The following is a 12,979-nucleotide window of genomic DNA, read 5'->3' on the forward strand; positions in this document are numbered from 1 at the left end:
CCCTTCTCCCCCCCCCCACCTCCCTTCTCCCCCCCCCCACCTCCCTTCTCCTTCTCCCCCCCCCCACCTCCCTTCTCTCCCCCCCCCCACCTCCCTTCTCCCCCCCCCACCTCCCTTCTCCCCCCCCCCCCCCCCAACCTCCCTTCTCCCCCCCCCCCCCCAAACCTCCCTTCTCCTCCCCCCCCACCTCCCTTCTCCCCCCCCCCCCAACCTCCCTTCTCCCAACCTCCCTTCTCCCCCCCCCCCCCCCAACCTCCCTTCTCTTACCCCCCCCCCCCACCTCCCTTCCCACCTCTCTTCTCCCCACCCCCCCCCCACCTCTCTTCTCCCCGCCCCCCCCCCCCCCACCTCCCTTCTCCTTTCTCTTCCCCCTCCCCTCGCCGTCAGAAACACAAACACTGACAGACAGAGTGAGAGACAGACAGATAGAGACACTGACAGAGATACACTGGGGGAACCGTCCCAGCACGCTGTTGAAGGACTCCCGGTGCTGCAGTCGGTAAGTAGAAAATGTTTTATTTATTGATTTAAATATATCCAAAAAAACCAGGAGCAACTGAGGCCGAAACTTGGGCCCATTGTTTCCAAGCTCCACATGGTAAAAGTTGGCTTAGCAGGTTTACACTGAGTGCTTCAACCACGCAGACCAAGATCTAATCCTTGGGCCAATTTAGTCCGGGCACTGGTAGGAGTGCTACATTTGGCCTTCATTTGGGTTAGGGAGGGGAGAACCGGCCAAAGATCACTCTCCTGATTAGGATTCAATAACGTTGGATACCCCCTCTCACACCAAAACCGGTGCTGAAGTCGACTTCTAGCACTCAGTGTCGGTTCTTTCATGAATGATGGCCAATCAGGTGAAATTCTGGAGGGTGACACAAAACTGTGTTTGTGTAGCCTGGTAGAAAGAAAGAAAATTGGTGAGGTAGGAAACAAATCATTGAAGTTCTTTAATTGGATGATGTTGGTTATACAAACCACTAATGTGATAGATTCTGTATATATCCTGGTATTAGCTTATGATGGTGTCCACAGTGCCGACTTGGCTAAACTGCTATAACTGTTCTCTTGTTGAACCCATGGGGATAAAGTATACTGGTAAACACATTTGATGGAGCTGTAAAAAGCCTCTTCAGCGGAAGACAGTGAAATGTATTTTTAATTTTAACTATTTGTGCAACTGACATCTGACTTTTGATGCATCCTTCGTAGTTTGAAATGGTTTCATATATCCAAATATGATCGATTGTTGGTTAGCTTGGTTCCAGAAATAACCAGCTGTAACAGTTCTCAGTGCACAGCAGAATGTAACTATCCCTTGCTGGTCCTGTGGCGTTCTGCTGCAATACAATTAGTGCGGTTCATGTATTTGTGCCAGATTTAATTCTATTTGTGATCAGTAATGCCTGTTTTTATTAAACTGATGAACATTCACTCAGCTATTGCAAGGACATTCAACAACAACAGCATTTATATCGTACCATTAATGTAGTAAAATGTCCCAAGGTGCTTCACTTGAGCGTTGTCAAACAAAAAAGTGACACAATAAAGTGGTATTAATGCAGATGACCAAAAGTTTGGTTGACGAGATAGGTTTTAAGGGGAAACTTAAAGGAGAGGAGAGTGGTAGAGAAGTTTAGGGAGGGAATTCCAGAACTTGGGGCCGAGGCAGCTGAAAGCCAACGGTGGGACAAGGGAAATCGAGGATGCGCAAAAGAGGCCATAATTGGAGGAGCAGAGAGATCTCAGAGGGTTGAAGTGCTGGAGGAGGTTTGAGAGAGGGTGGGGCAGGGCCATGGAGGGATTTGAATTTGAGGATGAGAATTTTAAATTTGGGGCGTTGCCAGATCGGGAGCCAATATAGGTCATCGAGCACAGCTGAGCATATACCACTGCACACTGTGGATGCCTCCTTGAGGTGCATGGTACTGACACTCGTGCAGCTGAAATCTGCCAGGGTACATAAATGAAATAATTATCAATTATACATCGTAATAAACCAATTTAAATCAAAATGTTTTTAAAGGAACTGTTTAAATTACCAGTATGTGCTTGGTTAATTGATCTGGTAGTAGGAGAGCTACAATCCATCTCGGTGCCTCTGTGCTAGGGAGGAAAAAATCAACTAAAGTTCCCATTCCTGATCATTATCCAGTTATCCCTGTTGGAAAGCAAGTGTGTGAGCACATGAGGCGAGAACAAGGCTTGTCCCTTTATGATGATCACTATGAAGTAGCGTGCCAACACTCACTGGTTGACCTGTGAATCACCACAAGGGAAGCTATGAAAGCATACACCATCATGAAGGGAGATTACTGGAAAAATGTAATTTAAAAGACATACTTATCAATTTGAGTTCCAGATAATTGAGCCTTGTGTAGCCAGGAAAACAGTTCAGAAACTACAAAAAGATTTGTTTCGAAATGTAAGCTGCTGTTAATCACAATGTTCTAGGAATTTTACTCTTCGTTAGAGCCTCTTCTCAGATGTATTTGTTCGCATATCCAGAAATGTTTTTTTCTGTCTGGTGTGTTTAGGAGCGAGGAGAAATGTCTGGTGCGCAGCGGCTTGGTGCAGCTCATGGACCGACTCTGCAGCCTGACGAGCCAGCGAGAAAGTAGCTCCAGTGAAAAACAGACTCGGAAACAGAAGGTCGCTACCATGGCCTGGGCTGCCTTCCAGGTACTGGCTAATCGCTGTGTGGAGTGGGAGAAAGAAGAAGGTGAGAGTTACTCTTCACAAATACAACTTTGTCTCCCCGCTCCCACCCTACAATCTTCGAGTTATTAAAACCCAAGCTTAGTGTTGTTCATTCGTTCCAGATTTAGCTTATCTTCCCTTGCACTCTATTTGGCCTTGGTTTGGTCCCGCATGACTCTTCACTTTGATTCAGTTAAAATAAGATTCCTGTTAATTTTGTGAAAGGATTATGTGTGGTTCAATGAGAAGTGCACTTTGGTGATGGGAAACAGCCATTGATCTCTTTCTGATGGACCTGTTAATAATTTTACCTCAAGTTTTTCCCTTCCCTCAACCTCAAAAAATAGTTTGCCAGGCACTTCCTTGTAGTTTGCTTGTTGCAAGTTTGGAGGTGAAGAGCTGCCTATAACTTCAATGTGTTTCCCACAGTTGGAGGATCAGTTTACTGGGTCCTGTGTTGGGCAACTGGGCAGACGTGTCTTGTGAGAATTGTTCCTGTTCTCTGGAATGAAGTGCTCCACCCACTGGTTGATTGTGGAGTAACGGTTTTTCAAGTAGTAGTTAAAATATACTTTGACCAAGTGGCTATCTCTGAAGTATCCTACCTTTGCTGTCTGACAAGGTCAGCAAGTCATGTGAAAGGGGCTATAGCTAAATACACAGGAATATGCAAGTAATTGTATACCCGCCTGTCCAATACAGCACAAGCCAAGCTTTGTAAAGTCAGTGTATTCCTGGCATTCAGTTTTTTTTTTTTACTTACGATCCCTAGAACAACTGAATCTATGGATTTAGAAAAAATGGGATTCCTTCAGTTCATGATCAAATCTTTAGTAGGTCTGTAACTTATTTTGTTTTGGTTTGGGATGTTGTAGTGTGTTCCAATTGAATTATGTTGCATTAGACAGTTTGTACAAGAGGCTACATTACTTATTGCTACTGGTATCTTTAATGTATATTCCATTTCTCCTATCCTACCCCCCCCCCCCCCAGGTGTATCAACAAATGCAGTCCATTCTGGGTTAGCTCGTCAAGTGTCAAGCCTATTGACCAATCATCTTGCCCGTGCTACTGAATGCTGTGGGAATCAAGCAGCAGGGAATGACGCTCTGCAGGATGTACTCAGTCTCCTAAATGATCTTTCCAGGTAGGGGGCATGTATTTAGGATAACAGTTGATTGGAGATGCATTTGGAAAGATGTATGTATAGTTTAAGACTTTTGTGAAACTCAGGCAATAACAATATCCAAGAACCCAGCCATCTGCTGCTTTTGTATAATGTGTGCGTGGAGCACAGTGAAAATGTCGTCTTTGCTGCCATTGGAGTGAATCACATTCATGTAATCTGAGTGGCCCTTTCTGCGCTGTCTGTATTCCATGAATGGGGAATGTGGGGTGCTTTTATTCCACTTAATGTTATTTTGTAATTGGGTGTTGTGAACAGTGAACTCCCGCAACCAAAGTGCATGTTGACATGGCTCTTACTGTGTTTGTTTTATTGCATAGCACAGTACAGTACAATTATGCAGAATTTCAACTGAAAAGATAGATGATGTTTTAGTGCAAGTTACAAGTGACTAGCATAATTTAAGTGTTGCTGCGATTTAGTGTTGAAATGCATTTTTCATATGTTTTCTATATAAGTTATTCAACATTTTTAAAACTTTGTGTAGAAGGTAACACCTGAATAGATCAAACATGTCAAATAATATGAAGTGTACAGTTTTGATCTCCATACCTAAGGAAGGATATACTTGCCATTGAGGGAGTGCAACAAAGGTTCACCAGATTGATTCCTGGGATGGGGGGAGGATTATCCTATGAGGAGAGATTGAGTAGACTTAGGTCTATATTCTCTAGAGTTTAGAAGAATGAGAGGTGATGTCATTGAAACATACAAAATTCTAACAGGACTTGTCAGGGTAGATGCAGGGAGGATGTTTCCTCTGGCTGGGGAGTCTAGAGCCAGGGTTCACAGTCTCAGAATAAGAGATTGGCCATTTAGGACTGAGATGAGAAACTTCTTCACCCAGAGGATGGTGAATCTTTGGAATTCTCTCCCCCTGAAGGCTGTGGAGGCTCAGTCTTTGAGTATATTCAAGGCAGAGACTGATATATTTTTGGATATTAAGGGAATCAAGTGAAATGGGGATAGTGCAGGAAAGTGGAGTTGAGGTAGAAGATCAGCCATGATCTCATTGAATGGCAGAGCAGGCTCAAGGGGCCGAATGACCACCTCCTGCTCCTAATTCTTATGTTCTTAAGTGGCTGATATGCCAACCTGACTTTTCAAGCAGGGGCTATCTTGCCTTGTACGTATTATGCATATATGACATTTGGAAACTGTGAAGCAAATTTATCACTCACTTAATCGTGCACTTTATCTCTGGTCTTCTCATCAGAAGTCAAATTGGTAAAGCAATCCTCAGCCAGCCTGCCTGCGTGTCCAAGCTCCTTTCATTATTGTTAGACCAGCGACCATCTCCCAAGCTGGTACTCATCATTCTTCAGCTGTGCCGGGCTGCCTTGCCTCTCATGAGTGTGGAGGATTGTGGGAATGTGGAACTGCCTCCATGGAGCTACTCTGTACCTTCCCTGGACAATGAACAGGATGACCTTGGTGATCCTGCTTCAAATATTGCATCACTTCTGTTGGCTAAACTTGCTGATTATGTTGTACCGGGTAAGTTGCTGGCCTCTGAGTAATAATGCACAGCTAAATTGGAAAGTTAACTTTTTGCCACTTAATCTGCTAATCTGTCTGTCCTCTTAAACCATTCAAACTTATCTACCTGGTCTTGCCCTGGAATTGGCCAATGGTCTTCTCTCTCACTCCTTAAGTAATCAGTTCAACCTTTTGTCTTTCTCCCTCAGACAGGCAGCTATCTGTATAACTATTCCTTTTTAATTACGGTAAGAAATTACTGTTTGTTTTGTGTGAGCCACTGGTTCCTGATGTGTTTTTGGTTTACAGATGATGTGGGGTATTCTGTGTATCTTTTGTATTGAAAATACTGTTTTCAGGCAACCACCACTTTCTGGCTCTGGTGTGACACTGGAAAGGTCAGGTGCTGAGGCCAAGGAGATCTCTGCATCATTAGTTGAGAGAGGGGTTGTGAAAACAAGCAGAGCTGAAAAAAATGGGGTTAGAGTAGCTGTGGGGCTGGTGTTTGGTATTATCATTGTCATGACTGGCATGAGTCCTTGATTAGGGAAGATGTTTTCCCTGGCTGGAGAGTCTAGAACTAGGTGTCACAGTCTCAGAACAAGGGGTTGCCCATTTGGGACTGAGATGAGGAGAAATTTCTTAACTCGGAGGCTTGTGAATCTTTGGAATTCTCTACCACAGAGAACTGTGGATGCCTAGTTGAGTATATTCAAGACAGAGATCGATAGATTTTTGGATACTAAGGGACTCGAGGGATTATGGGGATAGTGCGGGAAGGTGGAGTTGAGATAGATAATCAGCCATGATCTTATTAAATACTGGAAGGGCCAAATGGCCTACTCCTGGTCCTATTATGTTTTTTTTTATTAACCTTGTAGATTTAGCCTTATGATTGCACGAGTATATTCCTAAAGCTCTGGGGATTTAAAAAATGCTGCTTACCTGAAACCAAGGATCTAAGTTCTGATTTTTCTCTCTCCGTTTTTGTCCCTCCTGCCCGGAAGGTATTGACTTGCTGGTATAAGGTTTTCTAGGCATCAGCACTCCTCTACAGTGGCCATTCTTCATTTGTGAGCCTACACAGTTCAATATTGGTAGGCTTTTCCGCAAAAGGGCCATCATAGCTGAGCCCTATCCCGTCCTCAGCTCAAGTCCACACATGCGGACTTTGCGACAGTTCACTGAATGCTGATCAGAGGCAGGCATGGTATTATTTCTCCCCTTGGCTAACCCCAATGTGCTGAGGGAAGGTATAACTTCTGTTACTCCAGCTGAAATGCACTAACCAGCACGGACTAGCTTTTTTGTTGAAATAACTGTTAAAAGTTTCTTGGTGGGAATTATTGCTGGCGAGTCGTCAAGCACTGGTTATGCACTTCTAGTTACAGAATTCTTCGTAGGGCTAGTCTTGAATCGTGTAAAGTGAGGAAATGAAATAATTACATTTCTGCCTTGAGTGGTCACATAGCTTCAGTAGCCTCGGGTGGTGAAAATCTGGCACTCCAACAGAGCAATATTGGCCAAATGTGTTTGTTTCAGAACCTGAACATTTAACATTCTGTCCTCAGGGTGTCAGACCGTACTTTCTCCCAGCACATCAGAAGCTGGTTCTTCCTTTACAAAATCCAGCCCAAAGAACTCAATAAAAACAGACAAAGATGGTGGAGAGGAAGGCGAAGCAGTAGATGGTAAATTGTCGATCTTAATTCATAAACGTGAAGATCAGTCATCCCATGAAGTCCTTCAGCCATTACTCAGGTAGGTGCAGAAGTGTTGCGCTCTTTTCCGCCAGCTATTTCCTCCTCCTCTCTGCTGAAGATGCTGGGGTATGGTCCATGGGTACTGACCATTCTCTAGTATCTCACCCAGGAGGTTTCATGCCTACAGCTTTGTCTGAGCCTGGACAGGGAATATTGGCAGGCTCTTTGACCTTGGGTTGGGGCTAGGATTACAATGGAGTCTAATCCTGTCCATACTCTGAGAGTGCATACACCACCACCATCTAATTTAGCACACATCGTGAATCGAAACATGAGCTGAAATGCGTATTATGTCATCGACTGATATCGACACTTCCACACTTTCCAGAACAAACTTCTTTGACCTTACAAAGGCCTTTGACACTGTCAACCGCGAGGGACAATGGAGCGTCGTCCTCCATTTCGGCTGCCTCCAAAAGTTCATCACCATCCTCCGCCTGCTCCATGACGACATCCAAGCCGTAATCCTGACCAACGGATCCATTACAGATCCAATCCACGTCTGGACCGGGGTCAAGCAGGGCTGCGTCATCACGCCAACCCTCTTCTCAATCTGCCTCGCTGTAATGCTCCACCTCACACTCAACAAGCTCCCCGCTGAAGTGTAACTAAACTACAGAACCAGTGGGAACCTGTTCAACCTTCGTCGTCTCTTGGCCAGATCCAAGACCGTCCCATCCTCTGTCGTCGAACTACAGTACGTGGACGACGCTTGCACCTGCACACATTCAGAGACTGAACGCCAAGTCATGGTCAACATCTTCATTGAGGCGTACGAAAGCATGGGCCTTACACTAAACATCTGTAAGACAAAGGTCCTCCACCAACCTGACCCCGCCCCAGTCATCAAGATCCACGGCACGGCCCTGGACAATGAGGACTACTTTCCATACCTCGGGAGCCTATTATCAGCAAAGGCAGACATCGACGACTAAATTCAACACCGCCTCCAGTGCGCCAGTGCAGCCTTCAGCCGCCTGAGGAAAAGAGTGTTCGAAAATCAGGCCCTCAAATCTGCCACCAAGCTCGTGGTCTACAGGGCTATAGTGATACCCGCCCTCCTGTATGGCTCAGAGACGTGGACCATATACATTAGGCACCTCAAATCGCTGGAGAAATACCACCAATATCCGCAAGATCCTGCAAATCCCCTGGGAGGACAGACGCACCAACGTTAGCACTCTCGATCAGGCCAACATCCTCAGTATCAAAGCACTGACTGCACTCGACCAGCTCCGCTGGCCGGCGGGCCACATTGTTCGCATGCCTGACACAAGACTCCAAAAGCAAGCGCTCTACTCGGAACTCCTACATGGCAAACGAGCCCAAGGTGGGCAGAGAAATGTTTCAAGGCACCCTCAAAGCCTCCTTGATAAAATGCAACATCCCCACCGACACCTGGGAGTCCCTGGCCAAAGACCGCCCTAAGTGGAGGAAGTGCATCCAGGAGGGCACTGAGCACCTCGAGGCTCATCGTCAAGAGCATGCAGACATCAAGCGCAGGCAACGGAAGGAGCGGCAAACCAGTCCCACCCACCCTTTCCTTCAATGACTCTCTGTCCCACCGTGACAGAGACTGTAATTCCCGGATTGGACTGTTCAATCACCTAAGGACTCACTTTTAGAGTGGAAGCAAGTCTTCCTCGAAATCAAGGAGCTGCCTATGATGATGACTTTCAAGAACAAATCAGCTGCAGCAAGCCTGGCTTTTTTTTTCCCTTCCTAGTTTGGAAATCATTTGTCATGCCCCTAAAACTGCCTCAGCTCAGATCAGTTAACTTAACTTAGTAGAGACCATTAATTGAATCTGGGAGCTTCCTTGTTTATATGGTTCAGCTTCAAATTAATCAGACCAATTTCCACTGAGCCATTGTGATTGTTGGCTAAATTAGGAATGGCATATGGAAAGACTATTTCTATTTTTTAAAATAAATTTCAGTTCAATCCAAAATAAAACTTGGGCGAGGCTGTGTTTTTGCTTCCTAATTTATTCACTTTTGAAGATGTCACTCCCAGTGCAGTTTAATAATGCCAGATGATCCCTCATGGCTGTGCAGAGGGGAAGTATAGGCTGTATCAAGTGAGGTGACAGTGCAATTGTGAAGTAAAATGGTCAGTTGTGCTGTTACGTAATAATTTCATCTCCTTTGCAGTAGCTCAGAGGGGCGTCCTTTCCGACTGGGCACTGGAGCGAACATGGAGAAAGTAGTGAAGATGGATCGGGATATGACTAAGGTAAGGAATTGAGAGAAGACTAGTCCGGTTCAGAGGGTCTTTTAATATTCTGACAATTGTAGCATGCTCAGCACAGACTAGGGATTGAACCTAGGCCTTCTAAGTCTCTCTGGCTTGGTCTGCACTCAACAAGACCTTTGACATCAGAAAAAAACATATTTTTAAGGCTATGGACTGATGCAAATCAGATCAGAGAAGTTGTATGCTGAGGGAAGTCACTTTACTGCTCCTCAATAGTGTTTGGACTCTGACAACCAAACTGTTTCTCCTTGAACCGTACTCCAATTCCTTCTATGTATTAAAAATACCAGTTCCTTTTAAACAAATTAGTTGCTGTCCATACCTTCCTTCTGTCCCAAATGGAATAAGGTGCTCTGTTTGGATAATAAAAATCAACCAAAGTGCTTTTCTCTGCTTATTGGAAAAAAAAATCAGAATTCATGCATTGGATAAATCAAGTGGCTCAACATTAAATTATGATACATGCCATGTTTCTTGTTGCCTATCTTGAAATAGAACAGCAATTTAACATTGAATGATGTATTGGCAGAATATGCCTGCTGGGACATACTAATGGTGCCTTTGGTTTGCAGAGTGGGTACTGTGAAGTTATCACGGAAGAGGCAATAGCAGCCTTGCGCAAGGCTACCAAATGGGCACAGTCAGGGCTAATTGTAAGTGTGGGACCACCAGTGGAGATTGCCAGTCAGGAGGCTACCAGTGGACTGACAACTGGCGATAAGAAAAAGACGGCTCAGACATCCATCTGCAGAGAGAAAAATGCAGAACTTGCCAGGTACGAAATGGTGAGGGGGAAAGGAGAAATGAAGACCAGATAATGAGGGAGCAGACTGTGTGGAGGATAGTTAAACTGTTCAAGCTCTGCTGTTAAAGTTGAAGTATCATCAGAATCTTCTGATTGAAGATTTTTTTGAACTGTGAAAGCTAGCTACAGGACCGCGACCTGTAATACAGAACGCCAGGAAGGTTGTAGAGGCATCAGAATGAGTCAAAAAATAGTGATCAGATGTCAAAGGTGGAATCAAAGGGGTCAAGTTTCGGCCTGAGTTGCTCCTATTTTTTTTGGAGCAACTGGTTTAGAATGGAGTATCTTAGAAATTACAATTCTCGGCATTTAGTTTGCTCCAGTTCTAGTCAGTTAGAACAGTTTCATTTTGGAACAGGTTTTTTTTTTCAAAAGGTGGCGTGTCCGGCCACTTACGCCTGTTTTGAAAGTTTAGGCAGTGAAATCTTACTCCAAATTAACTTAGAATAGAGTAAGTGTAGATTTTTGTACGCTCAGAAAAACCTTGCCTACACTTTAGAAATCAGGCGTAGGTTACAAATCAGGCATAGGGAACGAGGGGTGGGGGGGGGGGGGTGGGAAGGGAAGCATTCAACAGTCTTACATATATAAATAAAGAGCCATCCTGAATAAAAAATTATAAGCAAGGACAAAATATTGAATATTCCTACCTGTGTGAAGCAACAGCAGCCTTTGAGCTGAGGTGCTTCAGACAGGCCTTCCATATATTTAACAGGGGCGGCGTCAGTGACTCGACGGCAGTCCAACAACAACGGCAGCAAGCAGCCTTCGAGCTGTGGTGCTTCAGGCAGGCCTTCCTTCCATGTAGGAAACGGGCGGCGTCACTGGCTCGACGGCGGCCGAAGACACAGCAAGCAGCCTTCGAGCTGCGAGGGAAGCTGAGGCCATTCGGCCACTGGATAGGGGCTGCGGCAGTGGCTGATGGCGGCTGAAGACACAGCAAGCAGCCTTCGAGCTGTGAGGGAGGCTGAGACCATTGGGACAGGGAGAGGCAGCCAGATAGCCAGTTTGAAAATTAAATTTGTAATTGCAGAATGGGTGCTGCATTGTCAACACCATGGATTATGCAATGATTCGCCAGCAATTCACTGCATAGGAGAGAATTGATTAGAGCTCACCACACCAGGAATGTCATAGCCCGTAGGCTGATGGCCAGGAGACCTTGCCCACGTCGGCAATATTGAGCTAGGCGCTCGTACCTGAACATGAGCGAGGCTGATTGTGCCAAAAGGCTGCGTTTCCGCAGAGAAGTTGTCGTTGAGATCTGTGATATGCTGAGAGCAGATTTGCAGCCCAGAAGCAGAACGCCAACTGCCTTGTCTGTTGAAGTGAAGGTAACAGCTGCACTTGCCTTCTATGCCTCGGGATCGTTTCAAGCTACAACTCGAGATATGTTCGGCATCTCTCAATGTGCAATACATGCCTGCGTTTACCAGGTCACGGCTGCACTGTATGCGCGGAGGAATGACTTCATCAATTTCCCAATGACCACACAGGCGATCCGTGAGAGGACTGTGGGCTTCTTCAGGATTGCTGGCTTCCCAAAGGTACAGGGCTGCATTGATTGTACCCACATAGCCTTGCGAGCACCTGTGGAGGATTCCGAGCAGTACAGGAATAGAAAAGGTTCCCACTCCATCAATGTGCAGCTCGTGTGTGACGACAAGCAGCGCATCATGTCAGTCGATGTGAGATACCCTGGCAGCACCCATGATGCGTTCATCCTACCCGACAGCATTATATCTGACATGTTTGAGCAGCAGCCAGAAGGGCAGAGCTGGCTACTGGGAGACAAAGGGTACGGCCTGACCACCTGGCTCATGACGCCCCTACGCGTGACACGGACGGAAGCTGACCGTCAATACAAGGCGCACATTGCGACGCGCAGCATCATTGAGAGGACCAGTGGCATGTTAAAACAGCGTTTCCGATGCCTAGACCATTCCAGAGGCCACGTGCAATACTCTCCTCAGATTGTCGGTCACTTCACTGTTGTGTGCTGCATGCTCCATAACTTAGCCATCATGAGGCAGCAGGAGCTGGTAGTGGAACCAGAAGACCCACGTGAGGGTCCACTGCCTGATAATATTTTGGAAGAGCAGGATAAGGATGATGACTATCAGGAAAGCATGCAAGTGCCTGACGCCGGAGCGCCAGGTCGGAGGAGGGCCGTCCATCGTGCTTCTTTAACAATTGCTCGAGCCCTGCGCCAGCAGCTCATCAGTGAACGCTTCAACTACTGATGCCTGAGGGCTCTGCGACCACTGTTGTGCATGGACATGTTTATTCTTTGGAGCTGTTCCTATGTTGTGTTGTGTTAATAGAAGATGATTCAGTTTTAATGAAAAAATATTTATTGAAAAGTTAACGTCACTGTAATAAAATATTTGTTGTATCAAACTTTACTTTTTAATATGACTCTTTGAAGATCAATTAAAAACTTGTAAAGTTACAAAACAATTTCAATGTGAAAAATCTTACTCAAGATCACTTAAACTTCAAGATCACTTTTTAGGTGCAAAATAAAAAAGATACAAAATGAGAGAGCATTTACACTATAAGATCACTTATAAACCCTAAGATCACTTATAAGTTGTAAAGTTACAAAACTTACAAAACAATTTTGATTTGAAAAACGCTACTACAGCTACATCAAGAACAAGAACAAAAGCAGCAAAGAAAGGCTGCAACCATCTCTCATCCACATCTCAGTGAATGTTCACTTCTTCATGGGGGTGTCTTTTGATTGGCGGGGCTGTGTGCCCTTATTGCAGCAGCTATCTCCATGAG

At 45.4% G+C, this 12,979-nt stretch overlaps 1 protein-coding gene across 1 annotated transcript in view; it reads left to right on the forward strand.

Moving 5' to 3' along the window:
- The window catches only part of LOC139269009 (probable E3 ubiquitin-protein ligase HECTD4), a 279,923-nt gene that overhangs the window by 189,259 nt on the left and 77,685 nt on the right, over window positions 1-12,979 (forward strand). The window contains exons 34-39 of the mRNA XM_070887933.1: window positions 2,538-2,722; window positions 3,694-3,847; window positions 5,103-5,383; window positions 6,937-7,126; window positions 9,282-9,363; window positions 9,957-10,159. Coding sequence (XP_070744034.1) covers window positions 2,538-2,722; window positions 3,694-3,847; window positions 5,103-5,383; window positions 6,937-7,126; window positions 9,282-9,363; window positions 9,957-10,159 — 1,095 coding nt within the window. The remainder of the gene's footprint in view (window positions 1-2,537; window positions 2,723-3,693; window positions 3,848-5,102; window positions 5,384-6,936; window positions 7,127-9,281; window positions 9,364-9,956; window positions 10,160-12,979) is intronic.

Source organism: Pristiophorus japonicus, chromosome 8, assembly GCF_044704955.1.
Source record: "Pristiophorus japonicus isolate sPriJap1 chromosome 8, sPriJap1.hap1, whole genome shotgun sequence".
NCBI lineage: Eukaryota > Metazoa > Chordata > Chondrichthyes > Pristiophoridae > Pristiophorus > Pristiophorus japonicus.